Here is a 25513-nt window from a genome sequence, read left to right as displayed (position 1 = left end):
AACTGATAAAAAGAGCACTTGTGGATTGTACATATATAACCTGGTTGCTGTCTTGTGGAGGGGGGAGGAAGGAAAATTTGGAACGCTAAATCTTATGAAATTGAATGTTGAAAACTACCCTTACATGTAACTGGAAAAAAATAAAATAAATGTTTGTTGCTAAAAGAAAGAAAGAAAGAAAGAAAGAAAGAAAGAGAGAGAGAGAGAGAGAGAGAGAGAGAGAGAGAGAGAGAGAGAGAAAGAAAGAAAGAAAGAAAGAAAGAAAGAAAGAAAGAAAGAAAGAAAGAAAGAAAGAAAGAAAGGAAGAAAGAAAGAAAAGAAAGAAAGTGATAGGAATTATGATATCTGAGCTTTTGGAGCAGAGTCTGCAAAAGAGCAAGAGAGAAATGGGGAAGAGTTGCTAGTAAAAGCTAGTGGTGTTCTGTGATACTGGTTCCTTTGAATGGAAATCCAAATTAACTTGCTGATATAATTAGAACTTCCTTTACTCCCTGCTCTGCCTCTTAAAACTCTGATGAAGCTGGTTGGAATAGACTGAGACTGTTATCTGTGACCATCAGGACAGGGGCTATGGAAAAGCTGTGAAAGGTTTAACTCCCCCTGTGCTGTCACTGTTGCTGGCACACACTTAGTCTTTAAAATTCCATTAAATTGTTTATATTCTAATTTTGTTTCCTATGAAAACAATGAGCAATCACAATTTTGTGATGTATGTATTTCATCTTGACTTGGAGGCTTTGATCTGAAAGTAAGAGAGAGTCTTATGGTTTTGATTATTAATATTTCTTTAAAGGCAGAACTCAATAGGATCTTTTTTTTTAAAAAAAAATTAATCCTAGTCTACAAATGAGTCAAAAGTCCTTTTTTGATATCTGGGACAAGGCAGGTGCTATTAGGTCACACATCCCCATTCACTCCTTCCTCTTTCCTCCCTATTCTCTGCAGGGATGGAATCAAGGGTACAGAACTGCCAAATGTTAGGTTAGATAGGTATAGCCAGACCTGGTTGGTTAACTCCCAGATTCTGAAGGTTGGAGGGAAATCCATCACACAGCAAAATCTTGCCTTACAGTGCCACCTAGTGTAACATGGGACACTAGACTGAAAAACTACCTAACCACTAAGTTAAAAAATCAAGCCCACAAACACTTAAGTGCCTATTATGAGTATATACAGATAAATTAGAGATAATCCTAAAGGGAAGGCACTAGTATTAAGGGGAATAGGGAAAGATTTTCTGTAGATGGGTTTTAACTGGTATTTGAAGAAAGCCAGGGAAACCAGGAGTTAGAGGAAAGAGAATTACAGTCATGCAGAACACAGTGAAAATGCACAGAATCAGGAATGTCATGCTCAAGGAACAGAGTATAGGACAAGAGGTTCCTAATATAGTTGGGGACACAAGACTAGCTAACACATGAAATAATTGTACCTGACAGCTTAAAAACTGCATTTGGATTCAATAAAATCAAGTACATAAGATTCCAATAAAAGGGTGTTATCCGCATGTGATCTATTATAACCATTTTCACATCATTTTCCTTCGGAGAGAATGGTAGAATGAAATAACAGGTCTCAGGATTGGAAGAGAGGAAAGAGAAGAGGGACTGAAATGGGGAGAAAGTATGCCAGAGGAGTGTGAGGGGTGACAAACTTTGCTTACTTCACGATTTTACCTAGGGCTGCCACTTAGAAGATGACTGGTCTTGTTTCTGAAAGAAATCGGCTGTACTGCTGGATCTGGTGAGGAAGCCCTTTTCCTGGCAGAGACAGTGTTGATGCCCCCGAAGAAGGAGCAGTAAAAGCAGATATCATTGGAGGTGGAGTATGGCTACCCTATGAGGCATAATTTCAGTAGGAGTGAGGGCATAATTGAAGGACTACTAGGTTACTACACCAGAGAGGGTTAACAGCCAGCATTATGTTTCAGGTTTCAAAGGAACCAAATAAAAATCCATTCATTCATTCATTCATTCATTCATGAAACAAGAATTTATTAAGTGTTTACTATTTGGAAAGCACTAGACACTGGGAAATCAAAGTAAAAAATTAAATAGTTCTTGCCCTCAAAACCTTATTTTCCATTGGGGAAATTAAGAAGTATATCTGATGTCGGGATGGATTTAATTGATCAAATTGATCCTGAAGTGTCCTGAAAGTATTACAAGACTCAGTGACTCAGTTTTCCAAGTTTTATTAAAACACCGATGAACACAGGAAGAGCACCAGGGAGGTGTCTCAAATAGGAGGGAGAAGAGTTATTTATAGAGAGAAAAAGTAAGTTATCTCCTCATTATCTTAATCTCTTCCTTGTGGGAGGTTCATGGGAAGTCATCCTAATTTGGACTTCCTGGGATCCTAAGACAACCCACAAGGCAGGTAACTTTTTCCCTGGAGGTGTGTTTTTGGGGTTTACCCTTCATAAGTTGAACCTAAGGACACACTTGGCCTTTTCTGTGCATATTCATAAAGACATACTTAAACTTGTCAGACCCAGAGGGTCTGTGTTTATATCTTTTTACTTAAGACCTGGTTTCTAGGTATCCTGTCACCTAGGAATATTATTAGTAGGCTTCCACCAGTTGTGGACGACCATGGATCAGTGCCTTGAAGAGCCACAGGCCACAGTGTGGCTGTGCAGTCCGATACGGGAGCTGCAGCTCCTGCCGCAACGAGGACATCGGAAAACTGCGCTCTCTGTTGCCTGTCGGTTTCTGCGTCTCATTCGTTTTTCTTCCTCCCCAGCTTGGAGGCCCATCTCAGCTGCACAAGCTGCTCCTGAGTACTGAACTCCATGGGGTGTGGTCCTTGGCCATCTCCTCCCAGCTGCCAGTGTCTATTCCCAGAGCCCTCAAGTCTCACTTGCATACATCTCTGTAGCGAAGCTGGGGATATCCAGCAGGTCTTTGGCCTGAGGCTAACTCACCATAGAGTAGGTCTTTTGGAATGCACCCATCTTGCACGCGGTGCACATGACCAAGCAAGCGCAGCCGTCTTTGTTTCAGTAGCGTGTAGATGCTTGGAAGTTGCGTGCATTGGAGCACTTCTGTGTTGGTGATCCTATCTGACCAAGATATGCCAAGGGTTCGCCAAAGGCAGCGCATGTGGAAGCTGTTAAGCTTCTTCTCTTGTTACTGTCTCTGTTGATGTGTTGATGGTGAGGGTTGGTAGGGACTGAACCCTCTTAGTTACTGTAAGAACACAAACCTTAGCTTCTCTGTTAACCCTTTTAGGTACTATTGGTAGGCTATCTGTTAACCCTTTTAGCCTCCTCCATCATATCTACATAGAAAATCAGATGCAATATATGTACACGACAAGGTCACACATTGCTCACTTTCCCCCACCCCCAAACCTATGGATGCTGGGTTCGCATAGATTCTAATTCCATGAGGGGGATAGGGAATGCTGACCCAAAGGAATCCCTATCTTTCCCTTTGGCTCATTGTTCTGGCCCCAAAACAAGACTGATAAAAAACTTAGCTATAGCTTAGGTATAGGTTTTTCCAAATTTGGGTAACCACATCCCCAACTCTCCCCAAAATACTCAACATATAACATGGGTCCTATGTAGCCTTTATTTAAAGGACTCGCCTGAACCCTTGAATGAGTGATTTTAGAAATGAAAAGCCCATCAGTCTCCTGAATGTATTCCCTTCTGCTGCTACCCCCTCAGGTAAAGATTTTGGGGCTGCCAAATAAACATTTTTCCTTATTCCACATTCACCTGCACCTCCATTGTCTAAACAACTTGCAGCAATATCAGAGGGGATGAGCAGATCTTTTCATCTCCCATGATGTGGCTTTCTTCCTTCAGTAGCAGCAACACAGTCATCTCTCTTCTCTAAATATTACATAATTGAGGAAATCTCTCTGTGGGCAGTCAATGTCTCAGTCTCTTGGGAACTCTCAAACTCAGGATTACTCATGAGGTAACCCCCAAGGCCGGAAGGGTCCATTCTCAAGATCATTAGTTTCTGAACTCTGCTCAGAAAAGGGGAAAAACAAGGCAGATAGGAAAACTGAAGATCCGGGAAAGAACCTGATGCAGAGGGGGGAGGGAGTAGTAGTTGGAAAGGAGAAATCCTTCCCCTCTCCCCTTCCCTCCCTACTGCTTATTTTGGAAGTTCAAGGGAGATTAGGCTAAACTGTTTCAGAAATACTCTAATTGTACATAATAATAGAGGTGTGACTTCTAATGAAAGTATGTCCCCCTGACTCTCAGTTGTCATTTGCCTAGGAGGAAGCCCAAGTTACTAGAGAGGAGTCAAAGGAATTCCCTGTGTTCTCTCAGTAAGGAGCAGGTTAGGGTGTTTGCCTTTTTGGGAGGTGTCTTTCTGATAAAGGCCCGTGCCCTATAATCCCATTCCTACCATTTTCTTATCTGTCCTCTTTCTCTTGAGCAAGCAACTCCTTCAGTGTTAGAACTGTATTACCCAGCAATTACCATTTAATTTTGGAGCTCCTGCCCTGAGGCTGAGATGAAGACTGAGTGTCCATTTAGCTCAATCTAATCCAACTGGATCTCCCACCATACTTCACAGGGGCCCAGGGTTCATCTTCTCATCTGCCTAGCTACTGGAGGGATAGCACTCCACCCTTTTAAAAAATCTCCATGGTAAGCAAATCAATAATTCTATCTATCTCTTCTGGAAAATTTGAGAAAACTGCCCCACAATAGAACTGACCCTCCAGGACTTTATCAGCCCCAAACTACCCTCAACTACAGTAGTTATCTTTTCTTATTAGAATATAAATACCTGCAGGGCAAAAACTGTTTCACTTTTAGCTTCTAGCAAGTAGTAAGCCCTTAAATAAATGTTTTTTTTTTTAATTTTTTCATTCATACATTCATTTTGAGGAATTATTAAATTAATGAGATCTTAGGAGACTTTTTAGAAGTGGAAAAGAGGCAAAGAACTCCCTCCCTAAAGCCATTCTTAAATTTTAAAATGCAAATTGTAACCCAGTGACTCAATTTGGAGGTGGGAAAGAGAGAATCAACTTCCACTTTTGCTTATCAACAAAGCTCAGCAGCAAGAGATAGAAGGAGAAATTTCATTTAAAATAACCATAGAAACTATAAAATATTAGGGAGTTTACCTAGCAAGACAAACTCAGGAACTCTATGAACACAATTCCAAAATACTTTTTCATAAAAATAAAATCAGATCTAAGTAATTGGAAAAATATCAATTGCTCATGGGCAGGCAAAGCTAATATTACAAAAATAACAATTCTACCTAAATTAATTTACTTATTTATTGCCATACCAATCAAACTACCAAAAATTATTTTATAAACCTAGAAAAATAATAACAATATTCATCTGGAAGAACAAAAAGTCAAGAATGTAAAGGGAATTAGTGAAAAAAAATTTCAAAGGAAGGTGGTCTAGCCATACCAGATCTAAAACTATATTATAAAGTAGCAATCATCAAAACTATTTGGTACTGTCTAAGAAATAGAGTGGTTGATCAGTGGAATAGGTAAGGTACCCAAGACATAGTAGTAAATGACTATAGTATTTACTGTTTGATAAACTCAAAGACTCTAGCTTCTTGAAATAAGAACTCACTATTTGACAAAAACTGCTGGGAAAACTGGAGAATAGTATAGTAAAAAATAGGCACAGACCAACATCTCACACCTCATACCAAGATAACGTCAAAATGGGTACATGATAGGGGCAGCTAGATGGCGCAGTGGTAAAGCACCGGCCCTGGATTCAGGAGTGCCTGAGTTCAAATCCGGCCTCAGACACTTGACACTTACTAGCTGTGTGACCATGGGCAAGTCACTTAACCCCAACTGCCTCACAAAAAAAAAAAAATGGGTACATGATTTAGACATAAATAAATTAGAACATGGAATAGATTACCTGTCAGATCTATGGAGAAGGGAAGAATTTCTGACCAAACAAGACATAGAGAACATTATAGAATACAAAATGAATAAATTTGATTACATTAAATTAAAACATTTTTGCACAAAGCCAATGCAACCAAGAGTAGAAAGAAAACAGAAAGCTGGGGAATTTTTTTTTTTTACAGCCAGTATTTCTGATAAAGGCCTCATTTCTCAAATATATAGGGAACTTAGTCAAATATATAAGAATACAAGTCATTCCCTAATTGACAAATAGTCAAAGGATATGAAGTCAGTTTTCAGATAAAGAAATTAAAGTTATCTATAGTCATATAAAAAAAAATGTTCCAAATCACTATTGATTAGAGAAATGTAAATTTGAAAAAATCCTGAGGTACCACCTCTCACCTATCAGATTGGCTAATATGATAGAAAAAGAAAATGATAAATGTTGGAGAAGATGTGGAAAAATTAGAACACTAATGCATTGTTGGTAGAGTTGTGAACTGATCCATCCATTCTTTTTTTTTTTTTTAAATTTTTTTTTTTGCAGGGCAATGAGGGTTAAGTGACTTGCCCAGGGTCACACAGCTAGTTAAGTTTCAAGTGTCTGAGGCTGGATTTGAACTCAGGTCCTCCTGAATCCAAGGCCAGTGCTTTATCCACTGCGCCACCTAGCTGCCCCTGATCCACCCATTCTGGAGACAAATTTGGAACTATGCCTAGAGGGCTATAAAACTGTGTATACCCTTTGATGCAACAATACCACTGTTATGTCTGTATCCCAAAGATATCATAAAAAAGAAATAGGGAAAAGGACCCACATGTACAAAAATATTTATAGCAGCTCTTTTTGTGGTGACAAAGAATTGGAAGTTGAGGGAATACCCATCAATTAGGGAATGGCTAAACAAGTTATGATATATAATTGTAATGGAATATTACTGTGCTATAAGAAATGAAGAGCAGGTATATTTCAGAAAAACCTGGAAAGACTTACATGAACTGATGATAAATGAAGTGAGTAGAACCAAGAAAACTTTGTACACAGTAACAACATTGTGCCATGATCAACTATGATAGACTTAGCTCTTCTCAGCAATACAATAATCTAAGACAATTCCAAAAGACTCAGGATGGAAAATGCTATCCACATCCAGAAAAAGAACTATGGAGTCTGAATGCAGAACGAAACATACTATTTTCACTTTTTTTGTTGTTTTTTTTCTTTCTCATGGTTTTCCCCTTTTGTTCTGATTCTTCTTTCACAACATTACTACTAAAGAAACTTGTTTAACATGATTGTATATGTATAACCTATATCAGATTGCTTACTATCTTAGGGAGGGGGAAGAGAAGAAGGAAGGGTGAAAAAATGGAACTCAAAATCTTATAAAAATGAGTGTTAAAAATTATCTTTACATGTAATTGGGAAAAAATAGTATTTAGTAAAAAAAAAGAAAAGAAAGCCTCTCTTTCACTTCCACAAACATTTATAAAATGCCTACTTTGTTCAAGGTACTTTCCTCTACCATTTTTCTCGTCTAACATATAGGGTTGCAAGGATAATAAGATGTTCTCTGAAATGCTTTGAGTTCCTTGGATGTAATATGAGAATTTCCACAATGGATCCAACCAACAGGTCTTGGAATCAGAGGACCTGAGTTCAAATTCCATTTTGGTGAATTATACCTAAGTGACTTCCAGCAAGTTATTCAACACCTCTGGCTTTCCATTTTTTCATTTGCAAAATAATAGGGGCTTGCATAATTCAAAATTATGCAAATAAATTATGCCTCTGAGGTACTTTCCTGTTCTAGAGCAATAATTCTATGATCTCAAAAAGTATCTAAACCTTGTAGGGCACTGTGAGAGATGCTAGGGGTATAAAACTGAAACAAGATTTTCTGCACTCAAAAAGTGTATGTTTTTTACTGGAGAATATTGCTTATTTATTTCCAAAAGTTAGATGCCAATTTTCTTCACAAATCTATTCTTTTATATAGGAAAGAAGAATTTAGACTTGGAGAGAACCATCTTCTCTAACTTCCTGATTTTCCAAATGAAATAACTGAGTGTCAGAGAATTTAAGGGCCTTGCCCAAGGCCATACTTGGTAGCAGAATATAGGTTTTTGACATCAAATCCAATTGATTTTCCACTGCAACAGTGACTCCCAATTAGTAATTCTAGAACCCATTGGGGTTTGCAATAATAATGCAAGGAGTTTGTGCTTTTAAAAAATCATTAATAGGGGCAGCTAGGTGGCACAGTGGATAGAGCACCGGCCTTGGAGTCAGGAGTACCTGAGTTCAAATCCGGCCTCAGACACTTGACACTTACTAGCTGTGTGACTCTGGGCAAGTCACTTAACCCCAATTGCCTCACTTTAAAAAAAATCATTAATAATACCTTAGGTAGAATATAATTTTAAAAAATATTATAGATATTATATTAAATTACTCTGGAGATAGCAAAATATATATTTTTTTAATTTCTGTTGTTCTGTTGTTATTGTTGAAAGGGATTGATAGAACAAAAAGTGTTGTGAATCATTTCAATCATATAAAGAGGATTTGTGACCCCATTTAGGGTTTTTTTGGTTTTTGGCAGAGATACTGGAGTGATTTGCCATTTCTTTCTCCATCTCATTTCATAGATGAGGAAACCAAGGCAAACAGGGTTAAGTGACTTGCCCGTTGTCACATGGTTAGTAAGTATCTGAAGTCAGATTTGAACTCAGGAAGATGAGTCTTCCTGAATTTACCCCTGGCACTCTATCCACTGCACCACCTAGCCATCCTGTGAACAATTATACTAGATTGCATTTAGTATCCTGTACCTCCCCATTCTGAACTAGCCATATCTTCTAATCATATGCTTGTGAAGAGGTAGCTAGGTGGTACAGTGAATAGATATCTGGGCTTGGAGTCTGGAATGTCTTAATTCAAATCAAACTTCAGACATTTACTAGCTCTGTGGCCTTGGGCAAATCACCTAGCCTTTTTCTGCCTCAGTTTCCTCAATTAACCATAGATCTAGTAAGAGAAATAGGTGTCATAATAGCACCTACCTCCCAGGTTTGTTCAGAGGACCAAATGAAATATCTAGAAAGGAGTTAGCACAGTGCCTGGTACCTAGTAGGTTCTTAATAAATGCTTTGCTCTTTTTTCCCTTTTTGAATCCAAATTAAAAACCCAAGGTAAGATGTTACCTTTTATTATTATTTTTTTTTAGTATATTGCTATTGATTGGTTATATGCAGTGGCTCCCAGGAAGGGAAAAAGGCTGGAAGGGAGTGGATGAAAAGATGGTTCATTAAAGGCAGTTTTGGGGAGAGAATTCAACCAGAAGTTGTATAAGGTGTCAGGGATAAAATTCAGCAGATCAACTGAACACATATTAATTAAGCAACTTCTGTGTACAAGGAGCCACGCTGAGGCTGGGAGTCGGGGGAGGCTTTGAAGATGAAAAAAGAAGTGGTACATTCCCGGGCATTGAGTAGCTTACATTCTACTGAAAGATATGGCAGAAAAGAAGGGCCCAATTCAGTGCTTTGATATGACAAATGTGTTTAGATTTGAAAAGATGCATTGGTTGTATCTCAAACATATCTCAAAAGATCTGTCATTGCTATCTTCAGTGATGGTGGGTCCAAAGTCAAATTTGGCTTTTCTCTAACAGTGTTCCAGCCCCTGGTTCTCCATGGCAAACAGCTTCAGACAAAACTTATGTTACCAAAGGTCCTTCTTTCTTAAGAGTCCATAAATTTATAAAAGTAAGGACGCCTTTTCTTTGTTTCTTGTTCCTCCCTTCCCCAGATCCCCTCTTCTCCAGCACTGTGCTCCCTGTCTCCTGAACTGCTTAGTTTAACAGGTGCTGAGACCTTAGAAAGCAGAGAAGTAGGAGGCAGAAAATGGTATCTTATATGCTCTTCCATACAATAAATTGATTTGGGAATCACTGTTTTAAACAATCACGTTTTTTTGGCAGGGCAATGTGGGTTAAGTGACTTGTCCAGGGTCACACAGCTAGTAAGTGTCAAGTGTCTGAGGCCGGATTTGAACTCAGATCCTTCTGAATCCAGGGCCGGTGCTTTATCCACTGTGCCATCTAGCTGCCCCTTAAACAATCACATTTTCAAATAGATTTATATATAAGTTATTTTTAAACTAGGAATTAAATAAAGAAAATAATATCTGTTAGTCCAGTGGCAGCAAATAAGAAATGCTAGTTTTCAAGTAGTAAATAACGAGCTCCAAGTATAAAATTATTCATTAACTCATGTCCACAGGTGGGTTGGTTATAACTTGAACTTCTAATATTGTCTTTGTGGAGAAGATGGAGAGATAGAGGTTAGATGATGGTACAGTTAGGTGAATTCAGAACTAGGTCAGAAGGTTGGACACAGTGTTTGGTGCTGGAGATAACAAAAAACAAAAACAAAACAAAGCCATCCCTGCTCTCAGGGCAGGAGAGAAAGGTACTAACAACCGGAGGATTGGGATAGGCTTTTGTTAGGGGACAACAATTTAGGTGGGCAGGGGTGGTGGTGGTCTACGTCTCTCCATCTCATGCAGCTTTCACATGCATCATCAGCCAGCCACTCATGCCCTGGATCTCACTACTGAATTCCACAGTTTTGATGTGTATGCTTGGTTTTTGACCTGGAGCAGTGAATCCTTCCTTAGGCCTCATGCTTCCAAATATTCAATGTATTGGTCCTAGAGTAGGTGTGGACACTCCAATAGCTTATTCCATTAGTGCTCAGAACCCCCAGACTCAAGCAATACAATAGTATCAACCTCCCCTGTGTCAGGGATTACAGAAATGAACCACACCTGGCCTAAGACAAACTTTGAAGGAATCAAGATAAATCAGACGGCAGAGATGAGGAGGGAGTTCCAAGCATCGGGAGACCTGTGTAAAGCAATGAAGATGAGAAGCTCAGATAGCATGTATGGGGAAGCAACATCTAGGCCAATTTACCTGGGACACAGATTGCTTGAAGGACACAGTAATATTCCATTAACCTGGAGGTATAGGTTAGAGCCCAGTTTTATGAAGGGCTTTAAATATGACAGAACAGTTTGTATTTTATTCTAGAACAGTGTTTCATAAGCTGGAGTACATGGATTCCCCAAGGGATTTGTAGAGAGATTTCAAGGAAATCTGTGAACTTGGATGGGGGAAAATGCTCTTTATTTTCACTAATCTCTAGTGGAAATTTATCATTTCCTTCAACAGTGAACATAGGAAAGAAAGCTTGTTCTGAGAAGAGGCCAATTAGACTTTGTGAGACAGATAGCTAAAGGGGTCCATGACACACAAGAACATTTAAAGAACCCTCGTCCTCAGCAGAACTAGAAACACTGGAACTTCATAAGCAGCATAACAACATGTACAGATCTGTGCTTTAAGAATATTATGTGGGGGCAGCTAGGTGGCACAATGGATAGAGCACTGGCCCTGGAGTCAGGAGGACCTGAGTTCAAATCCGGCCTCAGACACTTGACACTTACTAGCTGTGTGACCCTGGGCAAGTCACTTAACCCTCATTGCCTCACCAAAACAAAACAAAACAAGAATATTATGTGGGCAGCTCTGTGGAGGATGGATTGGCAGGAGGAGCAATGGGATGCAGGGGAATGAGTCTGGAGGCCGTTGAAATAGCCCAGGAAAGAGATGATGAAGGAGTGAACCAGGGTTGTGTCCGTGTGAGAGAAGACAAGGATTTCAATGGGATCAAGAGCACCAATGGGGGGCTGGCTATGGCAAAGGGGTGGGCCACCTCTTCATCAGGGACTAGAATAAATTAGGAGAGAATGGAGTTTAAAAGGAATTTTGAGATGAAGAATAGGGGAAAGAGCATGGTCATACATTTTTTCAGTAAGGTTTCAGGTGAGGGAGAAGGGAGGTGGAATAGGAGACTTGAGAGAGGAGAAGGATTGGGTCTAATATACTATAGTGTAGCGTCTCACAGAGAGTCTGAGAAATAGAATCCATTAGTAAAGAACTGCCTTACAGGAGGAAGGGCCCAGTTGAGATTAGAGAACATACACTTGCAGTGAACCCAATCAGCATGGTTATATGATTTCTTCTATTAGCATTTGTTGTTGTTTGTCCTTCATTCTTGAAGGGGACCATGACATCAGGGTAAAGTCATGACTTGCAATGAATTGGATTTAAGTGCTGTGCAAGGTCAACAACCTCACTCTCTCCTCTAGAACCATCTGGGTCCAGTGGCAAGATGTATGTCAGGGCAACTTGAGATGGCCCTGGATGTTTAAAGCAATTCGGGTTGAGTGACTTACCCAGGGTCAGAAGCTAGTAAATGTCTGAGGTGAGATGTGAACTCAGGTTCTCCCAACTTCAGGGCCAGTGCTCTATCCACTGTGTCACCTAGCTGCTCCATCAGCATTTAGCAGGATGTTGAGAAAGAGGGGACAAAGTTTTCAAATCCTGCCTCTTACATTTAGTCGTAGTGAGGCTTTGGGTAGTTCTTTAAAACTCTTTGAGCCTCAGTAAAACAAAGTGGTGGCATTAAATGGCCTCTAAGATCATTGCTAGCTCTGCCACAAGTATTGAGCATGTATTCATGAAACCTAAGTCTGACTCTTGGTTCTTACCATAAGATTCTGTTTTTATCACATTTAAATGAGAACACTTGCCCTGCCTCTCAGGATTGTAGGCAAAATCCTTTGTAGACTTTAAATCTGGCATTGTTATTATTAATATTAAATGTGTCTTACTATATAACTTTAGATAGTAGTTTTTAATATTTCTTTGTTCTTTTTTGAACAGTCTGCCTAAGGATGAAAAATTCTACAAGGCTGAACCCCAGTCAGGGGTGGAAGCTCTCTGAGCTTCTAAATGAATTACAACGAATCCATCGAGATGATGTGAAACTTTATACCTCAGGACACCTGAACCCCAATAAACTCTTTACTCCCAGTAAGCCCACTTGCTTCTGGTCTGGTTCCGTTGGGCCAATCAGCAAAAGGATAGTGCCAAAAGATTATTTTGATGAGAGATCAGGAAAGATGGAAGATGCTTTGTCTGAATTTGCCATCAATACTGCTCTGGTCTCAGATACTTCTGATGGTTCTGCATTCTTGAAAGCTTTAGACACTCGGCCACAAGGTGGTTTACTTCCCAGCCTTCCAATCTCTGATATAGCTCTTGAACAAAAACTAAAAGAAGAGAGAAAAAAACTACAAGATGAAATGTTTAAAAAAGATCTCAAATTGCCAGAGCTCCGACTGCTGAAGTATAAGCCAGCCAAAAATAGTCGCCAGTGTCTGTCTTCTGCTACTGGAGATGAATACCAATTTATTAGCTCCTATTTGTCTGGCGTGACTAAAAAGGATAAGTTTCTCAAGTTTTTGCAATTTGAAAAGGATGTGGTTGCAAAGCAAGATCTCGTGGAAAGTGATTTCACCGGGGGTAAGGTGGCCACAAGCCATGAAAAGAAGTTGGAACAGGTAAGGAACATTATCTTATGCTACTTCAGTTTAGCTACAAAGTTCACACCTTTGTGATTCTGGAAATTAGACCAAGTCTGACATTTATTAGCTGTGTGATGATGGACAGGTCACTTAACCTCTCTTTGTTTCAGGTTTCTCATCTGGAAATAATATTTGTAGTACCTACCTTGCAAAGTGTTTAGGCTCAGATAATGGATGTAAAAAGATTTGCAAACTTTAAAGGAATTATACAAATGCTGCCTTTTCTTATTCTCTCCCCCTTTCTTGTTTTTCCTGGGGGGGGGGGAGGGTTGTTATTTTTTTCCCTCTCCTCCTCCTCCTTCTTCCTTTTCTTTCTTTTTCTCCTCCTCTTCCTCCCCTTTTTCTCCATTCTCCTCTACTTCCTTCTCCTCCACCACTGCCCCCAAATAAAACTGATGTGGAGTACAACCTATATTGATAGGTGCTGAATAAACTTTCAAACTTTTGTCAATTGATGTTCATTAGCAATATTATCCATTATTACCAGCATTAAATGATCAAGTACTCAGAAGACATAGGGTAGCATTTAGATTGTTTCCATAAATGCCTTATGCTCCAGTTTCTTTCATTTAGCAGTGTAGTGGCAATGAATCCTTGCACTTTATCAACAAACATTTATTAACTCCCTACCAGGCACCGTCTAGGCTCTGGAGACACAAGGACAAATAATGAATGGTACTTGCTCTTAAGTAGTTTATATTCTATCATACCACCAAGCAGTGTCTTTTCCTTGTCATTTAATGACATTAGGTACAACCTTTTACCTTAGCCCACCTAAAACAAAAAAAGTTCTGGACTTAAAATTTTGCAGCAGTGACTTGGTCATGACCCATATATATAGGACTTGGTGGTAAGAAAATTGAATTGATCCTTTACCATTTATTTATGTATGTATCCTATTTATAAGTAATTGATTTTATCATATCACTATTTAAGTCATATGTCTTTGTCTCTGAACTTGGTTTAGAATTTAGCTGATCTGTAATAGATTAATTTAAAAAATCCACTCCCTTGGTTGCCAATCTTTTCTTGACTCAAAGAACTCAACTGACCTTGGAGGATTATATGAACACAAAGAAGTTGGATCTAATGTCTTTATACCACTGAGCTATCCTTCAAGAATGTCTAGTTTGCTCTCCAAAAGTCTGGCCCACTATCTTGCACCTGGACTCTCAGGAGAGAAGAAAAGGGTCATTGCTAGCTCCCATTACCAAAACTCCAATCATTCATATTGTTCCCTGTGCCTCAGCTCAGTGATGTTGTCCTCAATCCCATGATGTCATCAACCCTGTTGTATTCTTTATTCTATATTCCCCAAAACCTAGAAAAGGGGCAGCTAGGTGATGCAGTGAATAGAGCATATCCATGTTATCTTGTAAATCCTCCACAGGGGGCCTACCTAACATGCTGAGTGAAAGCCTTCCTCGAGGTATTTGACAGTGCATCGATACCATTGGAACATGAGAGTTGTTTACTTTATATCCTTCATGGAAATGGTCTACTAAGCTGACCAATGGTATCGTTTAAATTGCTTCTCCTAAATAATTCTCCATTAGTCATATATTGTAGCTTATTCCTTATTCCAGTGAATATATCTCTATATTTCTTGTGAGTGATCTCACAATCACCCTGCATTACTGAAAGAATACTGCTGGTGACAAAAAGAAAAAAAAAATGTTGACAAGCCCTTGAGGGCGACAACATAAGGTGTTTGAGCAGCAAGAGAGCACTAACGGGATGGGATTGTGGGGGCAGTCGGGGAAGAAAGACCAGGGGAGACTACATGGAAGGCAGTGGTCCTTCAGTTGTGCTTTGAGGGAAGATGAGGATGTTCAGAGTTGGAGTCAGAGCATCTTCCAAGCACAGATGACGACTCCAGTCAAGTTTGAATAGAACACGGCATAGATGTAAGGGGGGTGCTATAAAAAAAGGACTAGGAAGTTAGGTTGGAGTGATATGGTGGACGTGAAGTGATATTCTGAAGTATTTGTGTTTTACTGTAGGGAAAATGATATCAATAGGCAATGTGGTAGGAAAAAAAAAGGATTAAGATGTATCGAGATCTAAGACTTTCTTTGAGCATAAAACAGTAACAGTTGAATTCAGAGATGATCAAGTTGCCAGACCTACAGTCATTTATGTTTTTATGTCAGCTTAGTAGGTGGTCTCTAGCAGAGGGCCCTGGGATACTCTGCTGTTTAACACTTTTATTAATGAATTGCATAGAGAATTGATGTCATACTTACCAAATTTTAATATGACATACAGTTAAAAAAGCTAGATAACATTTTGGATAACAGGAATCCAAAATGTGAAAATGATTGGCTGATTCCAGTACATAGGGATAAATGTACATTCTTATACATGTGCTCCCAACAGATCAGTTTTGCAATGCAAAATAATGGCAAGTTATAGTTGGATAGCAACTTATTTGAAAAAAGATTTGGTCGTTTTTAATGTATAGCAAGCTCCATGTGAGTCGACAATGGGATATGGCATCCAAGAGACATAATAATGTCCAATCCAATCCAATCCACATTTATTAAATGCTAGACACTGTGCTAAACTCTAGGGATACAATTTATAAAAAGAAGGATAGTCTCTGTCCTCAATGAGCTTGCAATCTAAAGGGGAAGTCAACACATAGGAGGCAGGAATGCAGGGAGCGGGGAAACATGGGACATCAGGGGATATCTTGGTGCTGGGGCACCTTATTCCATGGAGTTGAAACTAGTCAGGGTAGCAGATGCAAAATAGAGTGATCTGAGAGTCCAGTTGCTGCCCTTTATAAAGAGGAAGGCATTGGGAGGAGTCTGATACTCTCCCCTTCAGGCCTTCAGAGGAGGCTGAGAGAGGTGGTGTCAATCAGGCCTGAGTTAGCAGCATGGTAGTGAGTTTAGAAGTGATGAGCTTACCGTTGGAAGGGTATCTTGTTCCTTGGATTTGAAATCAGGTGGGGCAGCATATGAAAAATGGAGAGGTTGCTTAAAGAGAGAAATAAGCTGAAAATAAGAGGAGTGATATATATTTTCTGTAGATCTTGTACTGTGTTCACTTCTTGGTGCCACATTTTAAGAAGACTTTTTTGTTTGTTTGCTTAAACTTGGAGATCATCCAGGGGAAGGTGACAAGGTTTGTAAATTACTTCAAGATTATATCATATGGGGATTGGGGCATCTACATGGTATAGTCAGTAGAATGTTGGACTTGAAGCAAGAAGACCTGAATTTAAATCTTCCCTCACAACTTCTAGACAAGTCACTTAACTTCTCTCAGAGTCGGTTTTCTCATCTGTAAAGTGAGAATAATAAAAACACCTACCCCAAAGGGTTGTAGCAAATAACATATGTAAAACACTTTGAAAACCTTAAAGCACTGTATAAGTATTAGCTATTAATCTGTGAAGGAACTGGAAATGTTTGGATAGAAGTGTTTGAAGGGCTGCCAGATGAAAGAGATCTATTAGATTTGATCATCTTGGCTTTAGAAAGCTCATATTTAGAAGCCATGGGTAAAAGTTGCAAAGAGGCAAATTTCAGCTCTAAGGAAGAACTTCCTAAGACTGAGTGTTATCCAAAAGTGGATTGGGCTGCCTTGGAAAGTAGGTAATGTCCTCTTACTATAGGTCTTTAAGCAAGGGTGTCTTAGAGCCAGCTCATACTAGTTCATGAGCCAACTGATAGAAATTGCACCTTGGAAATCAGGAAACACTATAAATCAGGGCTTAATTTATTGTTTTATTGATTGCCTAAACTGAAAAAAGTGATAGAGAAAATGTTAATAATTCAAGTTAAACTTAAAAATATGCAGTACATACATGTTAAATATTTACCAGCATACTACTGCTTTTAAGCAAAACCAGAGTGTCTGGAATTTTATAAAAGGGATTCTTGTTCAGGTATGGGTTAGACTTCTTATTATGTTCCATTCAACTCTGAGAAATTCTGTGAGTAAAAGGGAGTCAGAGGGTTTTTGAATGAGGGAGTGAAATAGGCAGAAATGTTCCTTAGAAAAATAATTTAACAGCTATGTGAAGGAAGATCTGGTAAAGAGTGATACTAGAAGCAGGAGAAACAATTAATAGGCCATGACAATTATCTATTCAAGAAAAAATAAGGTCCTAAGTTTGGGGTTTGAGATCCTCACAACTGTAAAGTACTCCCAGGGAACCAACACATGGTTTTGATTGAGATTATTCAAGTGGCTGGCAAAGGACTTTCCCCTTTTTCCCCAAGTTAAAGGCATGAGTCTGGAGGTTGGAGGCCAGGAAGGAGGAATAAATAGTTGTCTACATATGAAATAAATAAGCTTGGACATGACTTTTGGATGTGGAAATGGAGGAGGAAAGAAAAATGATCTTGGAAAAAGATGGTGAAGGGATAAGTGGAAATATCTGGTGAGTCATTGAGTAAGGGTAGAATATTTCTTTTATTGGAAAACTAGGATATTATAGGCAGTGCATTTTACAGTGACTGGAAGGATAAGTAGTGGGAAAAAAGTTTGTAGAGAAAGAAAACATCCTAAAATGAATTGCTAATTCTGTTTTTCTTCAAGGAACTCCAGAAAATGAACAATAGTGTTCCTCCCCAATTTAACAGACTGCAGGTGTTTGGGGACATCTTTGAGGACATTTGTAATAGTTCTCTTATCTTTGGTGATCTCTTGAAGGAAGTGAAGGTAACATAACCTCAGACATTTGCATTTTTTGAATTCTTATTTATTTATTTAGAATTGTATTTTCCCAAATTACATGTGAAAACAAATTTTGATATTGATTTAAAAAACCATGTTCCAAATTCTCTTCCTTCCTCCCTCACCACCCCCCGCCAAGAATGCAAGCAATTCAATATGTTATACATGAGTAGTCATGTAAAACATCTCCACATTAGCCAGGTTGTGAAAGAAAACAGTCAAAAACAAAACTTCAGATAAAGGAACTAACACAAAAAAATCATGCTTCAATCTGTATTCAGATACCATCAGTTCTTTCTCTGTAGATGGATCATTTGTTTTGAATTATTTAATTTCTTGAATAGTACTCTTTCCCTATAACCCCAATCAGAAAGGCTCAGATATTTTCACATGGCATAATCTAAACTGTAAGACTCACTGAAGTAAATACTGACTTGTGTCTGTTTTCTAAGGAATAGCTTTCTAAATTTTAAGAGGTTCATTCCAAGGTTGGCTGCAGGGTAATGGATTTTTGGTTGTTTCCTCTTCCCCTCCCCCTCCCCCTGCTCAACACACAGCAATGATCCAAAATGATTAGTGAAGTTATAGATGGGTTGCAATTTTCATTAGTGCAAGTACTCACACCAACAAAAATAAATTCTTTATATAATTTGGAAATATAAGCTAACAGAGACTCATGTGCAGTACTTCATTAATATGACAAAAATTATTCATGTTGCTGATGTTGAGTTAGAATGAAAAGGTCCCTTTTGAATCCAAAGTGGCAGCAGGATGCTCAATGCAGAAAGTCCTAGGTTTTAAAATGCTTTTCCTTTGATGGCATGCTGCAAACCAAATACATTGGCTTTGGTCTTGTGATACAAAGTTATTATATGAGGCATCTATCAAGTCATATAGTCTTGATACTATGAAGTACTAGATCATTGAACACTGAAAATTGACATTGTCGAAATGTTTTTCAGGGACAATGATTGTTTTAATTTACCCAAATAAGAAAATGAGATGTTTACCAATAGGTCATAGCCTAAAACACAATTTATTGTGAATAGAAATCCTTGCCAAGAGATTTTTACAATGTTAGAAAATTGTCTGAAAGGACTATCTTCATCTCTGTTTAGTTGCATATTGTCTCCTCTTGTCTCATAACACTTTTCAATGCTTTTTGTTGACTTAGAATGAATATGAACTCTACATGGCAATTCTTCTGGATTCCCAGGCATCCACACAATACAAGGTAATACTTACTCATGAAAGTCTTAAAATAGGATGTTTAAGTGTTCAGGTGAACCATGTGGTTCATGAATCATTCCTCCATCATAGTCAAGAAAGCCCCCTGTGAGCATCACTATTTGGGGATCTTCAATGCTTAGTTCAAGATTGAGCTTGTGCTATGAGAAAGTTTGCCAAACAAGTTAATGTAATAAACAATAGTGTAGAAAGGAAGGTCTTCCTTTTTAAGGTAGGAGCTTTCTTTTGAACACTTTGGCAGTCATTTTCACGCAATTCTTTCATGCACAAAGTACAAATAGAGATTACAAATGCATTGCAGCAGGACACTGATGTCTACTTTCCAACACTGCTTGCAGTTATTTCTTGGGATTGTTGAACTCAAAAGTAAATTAAAAAGCATCACTTGTTAAAGTTTTTGCTCACTCAGAGTGGCATTCCCCCAAGTAGTTTGAATTGGTAAGCTAAGAAAATAGAAATATCTGACATATAAATGACCTGAGGTGACATTTCATTTTTATCTCCCTCTTAGCATAATCCTCCAATTCATAGAAATACTAAACTTGAGTCAGATTTCAACTATACTTTCAATTTCAAGATAATTTCAACATGTGTTTCAGTGTAAGTAAAGGCAAGGAGAGCTACTTCAAAGAAATGACAAAGGATTATAGAAATGTAGCATCTTTCTTTACCCACAATGTTCTCCTGACAAATGCTTGTTAATAAAGACACATTTTATGCTGGTGAACAAGTAGTGCTTGACAGCTCTCAGAGCTTATCACTCCTCAACATTTGACTCCTAAGGGCTTTGTTAAGAGCCAGTCTAGTTCATCTTTGATACCACATGCCCATGGACTGATAAGATAGTTTAGGGTGGAGGATAGGGTACTGGATTTGGAATTAAGAAGAACTTGGTTCAGGGGCAGCTAGATGGTGCAGTGGATAAAGCACCGGCCCTAGATTCAGGAGGACCTGAGTTCAAATTCGGCCTCAGACACTTGACATTTACTAGCTGTGTGACCCTAGGCAAGTCACTTAACCCCCACTGCCCCACAAGAAGAAGAAGAAGAAGAAGAAGAAGAAGAAGAAGAAGAAGAAGAAGAAGAAGAAGAAGAAGAAGAAGAAGAAGAAGAAGAACTTGGTTCAAATCCTTTCTGAGATACTAACTATATAAACCATGGCAATCCATTTTAACTTCACTGTGCCTCAGTTTTCTCACCTGTAAAATGAAGGTGTTGAACTCAACCACTGCCAATGTTCCTTCCAGGTCTAAAGGTACATGCTTGATACCTTGGCTCTCCATGGGGCTTCATTTAGGAAATATTAAGAGAAGAAAATGAGGAGCTGAAATATCACTAGAAGGTAGAGCAACAAGACAACAAGTACTTAACTGTGTGCCAGGCACTATGCTAAGCATTGGGAATGCAAATAAAAGCAGAAAGAGAATCCTGCCTCTCAATGATTTTCTATCCTATTGGGGAAAGAAAACTCACAAAAGGAAGCTAAAAAGATGGTGAGAAGGTACCTTTTTCAGAAAGTTGAAAGAGGAAACAGAAGGTAAATTAAATTTGGCTGCCCTCCCCAAAACGGAGGCCCAGGGAGGAACTTAACAGTGGAAGAAGGAGACCAGCTTGGTGAGGGGATATTCCAGGGGAAGAAGGCTACAGGAGAAGATGGATAGTCCAGGGTGAGGTGGGCAAAGGTACTGAGAGAATTTCCTTTGGGGCATTGTGGCAGTCTGAAAAAAAAATCTTATTTGAGTAAGAAAGATAAAGGAGGGAGGTGCTAATGGATTACCAAGGTCAGTTTGATAGCTGAAAGAGCCTTTTTAAACCCTTTTAAGAAACATTCAATTTGCTGTCAGTTTCTCTCTTTCTCTGGGAAGTGTTTTGTCATTAGACAGAAAAAAGAAAAATAGTAAAAACAAAACAATTTTTTTCCAGTGCTGGAAAATAATCCAACCCTATTGGATTATTGACCAAATAAGTGTTTAAAAACTTGTCCTAGTCTAGTCTATAAGTCTTGGGATATAGAGAGTTAAAAAAGAAAAAAAAAAGAATCAGATAGACCAAAATGTATAAAACAATGGGGCTTTAATATGAGTGCATTTGAACTCATATAAAGGAAATCTTAAGGCCAGATAGAAAGGGAAGCAGGGTTCAGAATGAAGGACACTGCTGGATCTCACTTGACAGAGTGGAGGGTCCTCAGGCTTCATGTGTGATGGTTTTTAGGCCCTGAAGGAGGAGGGAAGCTTCTGCTCTTAGAGATTGGGGTGTTGAGGTTACATAGCCAAGCTCTCATTGATCCTCTGAGTTGATGCTCCCATGCCAGTGCTGCTCAAATGATAAAGGTAAGGACCATGACTTTGATAGAGCTGAGAAGCAAGTCCTTCCTAGAAGGAGGAAGTGTGGTATAGAAGAAGGAGCACTTGCTCTCTAGTTAGAGGGTGAGAGTTCTCAGTATACAGGTGCCTCCAGACCCACCATGATGCATTCTGTCCATCCTTATGCCATGCTGCCTTGTTCTATCCGCCACTTCCAAATTGGTGATCCAACTCTTGCCCTGTGGCACCATGTTCCTATAAGTGGGGGTTCACCATATCTAGGCACCCCCAATTCTGTCTCTCTTCATACATTACTGCCCTTGTCCTCCCCTTACCTGATTTTCTACCTCTAGCTCTGGGAACAGTAGTCAGATTCACACCATCATTCCAGAAGGGGCATGTCATTCAATTGCCTTGCAACATCCTAGATCAAAACATTCCTCCCTAGTGACCATTACCCAATATGTGTGGATTTCCCTTATTAGAATATAAACTCCTTAAAGTACCATGTTTCTTTATGTGTTTGTATTTATACCCTTTCGCATAATGCCCGGCATTAAGTATATAGTAAGTCCATTCAATTATTCATTCAAATCCCCTTTCTATTGCTTGATAGTGGTATAACCAAACTTGGGCAGTCACTCAGATTCTTTGGCCCTCTGATTACTTGTTGATAAAAGTGTGGAATTAGATTAGATGGCCTCTGCAGCCCCCTGCAGTTCCATATTCTTATTATCTTATGGTAGGAGTCAATTAACCAGAAGCTAATAAATGAATATTTCCTCCCTCACATATCCTAAGGAACAATTTCTAATAGTCTGATACTAATAACCAACAGGCCTGTGTACATGATGTGGTTCACAAGGCACATTTGTATAGTATTCTATCACCAGATAATTTGGACCTGCCTTAAAACCACAGAACAGTGTCATTTTTTCATAATGAAATAAATGTCCTTTATGAGAAGAGATCAGTTTACTTTGTTAACCTAGAAACATAATTCATGTCTTGCTTTGATCATGGATTAATTGTGTGTGGTCCATTTAATATAAAAGTATAGGTAATTCAGATGATATTTATGAATTTTTGAATTGAATTTACTTTCTAATTTTTTTGACTTTTAAGTACACCAACAAGCTACTGAAACTAGAAAGTGTCTCTTTCCCTTTGTTAGGGTAGGTCAGAGTTTGCATTCTCTTTTCAGAACTTCTGAGAACACAGTTTTAATTTCATTAAAGTTTTCCTTATTATGGAAGGAAGGTAAATTTTCATTCTTGAAGGCAATGTCAGCAGAACGCATACTCTGGGAGGTCTTTCCAAGCTTGAAAACCTTCAAGGATGGGGTCATGGTTTATATCTGTTTTCTGAGAATCTGTCTAACAACAGTTCAAAGATTCCTAATAGTGCTATATAGGACACCAGGTGATGACTTACTATTTTGTTGCAGCAACTCATGGAGCTGATTCATAAATTAAGGTGTGGCTACATCCATGAAGAGAGCAATACCCCTCTTCCCAATCAAATAATGGACCTTTGAAATATTTAAAAATATTAAAAAAAACAACCTTCTATCAAGGACAATTTATGAGAAGGAAAACCCCAAACTTAGCAGAGAACAATCAATATTATAGTCAAACCAAACAGTTTTTTTTTTTCTGGTCAAACAGTTATTTTTAGGAAAACTGCTAAGAGGGGAAAAAAGTATAGTTCATTGAGATAATAATACACTTTGAATTTTTTTTAAATGGCATTAATTTTTTTATAGGTCCTCTGATTTTTTCCCCCAGGACAATGAGGGTTAAGTGACTTGCCCAGGGTCACACAGCTAGTAAGTGTCAAGTGTCTGAGACCAGATTTGAACCCAGGTCCTCCTGAATCTAGGGCCAGTGCTTTATCCACTGCACCACCTAGCTGCTCCTGAATTATACTTTTAAACTTAATGTGCCATACATGATGATTCTATGACTAATTAAGGTTGCAAAATCTAATGTTTAAACAGTATAGATCTGGCCTTTAGAAACTACATTCTTCTTATGAAGTAAGAGTGAGATACTATAAAATTATGAGCCCCAAATATATTACCTGCCTGTTTTACAACTGAGGTGATGAAGAAACTAAGATTTTTTTCCTGTATCCATAATGTGTAGTCCTCATATGCATGGTAGTCTGGGAGCCAGAGGACCTAGGTTCAAGTCCTACCTCTGACACATACCTGTTCAATCTTGAGCAAATAATTTGTAAAAATAAGGAAACTGAATTAGAATACCTCTAAGTTCTCTTTCAATTCTAAATCTATGATCCTAGGATGCCTAACCATCTCCTTGGAGGAATGAGGAGAACTTGATGTAATCTGATTACATATCCAACATCTATTGATTTCTACTATCTCTCCACAGAAGGAAGTTTCTTTTTCCTCTATCAGCTCCCCATAGCTTATACTTGGCAACAAGCAAGCATGCTGCCCACTTGCTATCCCTTTTCTTGCCACAGGCATTAGTTTAATGTGCCCTTTTCACATGGCTCTCTTTTATTCTTCTTCAACCCAGAAATTCCTGCTAATAATAATAAGGTCTACCCATCCACATGTTCTGCACTGGACTTGCTTTCTTATGGGAAATTAAGCCCTTGGAAACATCTGCCAATGGGTAAGAGTTCTCCGGGAGTAGACATCATAGAAAATGGAGCTGGAAAGGAATTTTCCTACCCAAGCTTTCAATGAAACACTGCACGTTATATAAAACAGAAGAATATGAAGTAGGGGAGCACCTATGACTGAAAGGCAATGTTATATAAAGGTCTTACCATCATGTTATAGAAGGAATGTCTCTGGTTGAATTTCAGAATGCCTTTTAGGATCAAACATCTGAAGGAACTCTACATTTTGCAACATTTGAAATTTGCTCTTTAACATAAAAATCTTTGTTGTTTTTGTAATGTCTAATGAAGTAGCAAGGCTAGCTTACATTACTGCTTTTGAATCTTGGATCTGTGAGACTTGTAGTCTCTTACAGACATAAATTGTCCTTATTTTTTGCAAATAAGTAAAGTGGAGATAAAATTAAATTCTCAAAAATAGGTTATTTTTATCTGGGCTATTTGGAAAGGAAGTCTCACATTTGCACTGTCTGATTTAAAACCAATGATTATTGAAGAAATTAGCTTTGAAATCTCTTTTGAGTTCTGGAGTGCAACCCAAAAAATATCCTCAGTAAATACAGTGTTCCCAGGAACAGACCCAGAAGTGTGAACTTTTGGGAAGTTTAAAGTACTCAACTATTTCTGTTTGTAAAGAGTTTTTTTTTTATTTTTACTAAACTCAGTTGCTACTCTTTTATTATTTGAATTTTTCCCATTTGTTTCTTCTTGGAGAAGGCAACTATCAAAGGAAGGAACATCACATGAAGAGTGCATGAGATGATGATAATGAATGATGGTGAGAACAATTAACACTTTGCTCCTGATTTCGAAGACAAGGAGAATGGTCTTTGGACTGGAAGGAACTGAACAAACACCACTAATAAGTATTTGAAACCCTGGCTGAGTTAGTTAGGAAATAACATAACAAATACTTTGATGAGGTCAAAGTACTAGATCAAGATGGACCACATACCAGAATATTGGAAGAACTATGGAATATGATTGCTGAGTCAGTCACTGTCAGTGAACTTTGAAAGAATGTAGAGGAAAGGAGAGATGCCACAGGAGAGAAGAAAGGAACATTCTGTCCTATATTTCAAAAAGGAGAAGAGAATGAAGTCTTTGAACAAGAGTCCTCTGACCTTAACTTCAGCTATAGACTTTATTATTAAAGGGATGGCATCTTAAAATCTGGAAAGGGAAGCTGTGATTAGAAAGAGGTAGCATGGCTTCATCAAAAGATGTCATTATAGAGT

At 38.5% G+C, this 25513-nt stretch overlaps 1 protein-coding gene across 1 annotated transcript in view; it reads left to right on the top strand.

The window, feature by feature from the left end:
• C4H6orf118 (chromosome 4 C6orf118 homolog) overlaps window positions 1–25513 on the top strand; it is an 84605-nt gene that overhangs the window by 17196 nt on the left and 41896 nt on the right. Inside the window, exons 2-4 of the mRNA XM_043963683.1 lie at window positions 12672–13351; window positions 17930–18052; window positions 19242–19301. Coding sequence (XP_043819618.1) covers window positions 12683–13351; window positions 17930–18052; window positions 19242–19301 — 852 coding nt within the window. The 5' untranslated portion in view covers window positions 12672–12682. The remainder of the gene's footprint in view (window positions 1–12671; window positions 13352–17929; window positions 18053–19241; window positions 19302–25513) is intronic.

This window comes from Dromiciops gliroides, chromosome 4 (genome assembly GCF_019393635.1).
Source record: "Dromiciops gliroides isolate mDroGli1 chromosome 4, mDroGli1.pri, whole genome shotgun sequence".
Lineage (NCBI taxonomy): Eukaryota > Metazoa > Chordata > Mammalia > Microbiotheria > Microbiotheriidae > Dromiciops > Dromiciops gliroides.
The sequence above is the reverse complement of the archived record's forward strand: the minus strand, read 5'-3'. Positions and strand labels throughout refer to the sequence as shown.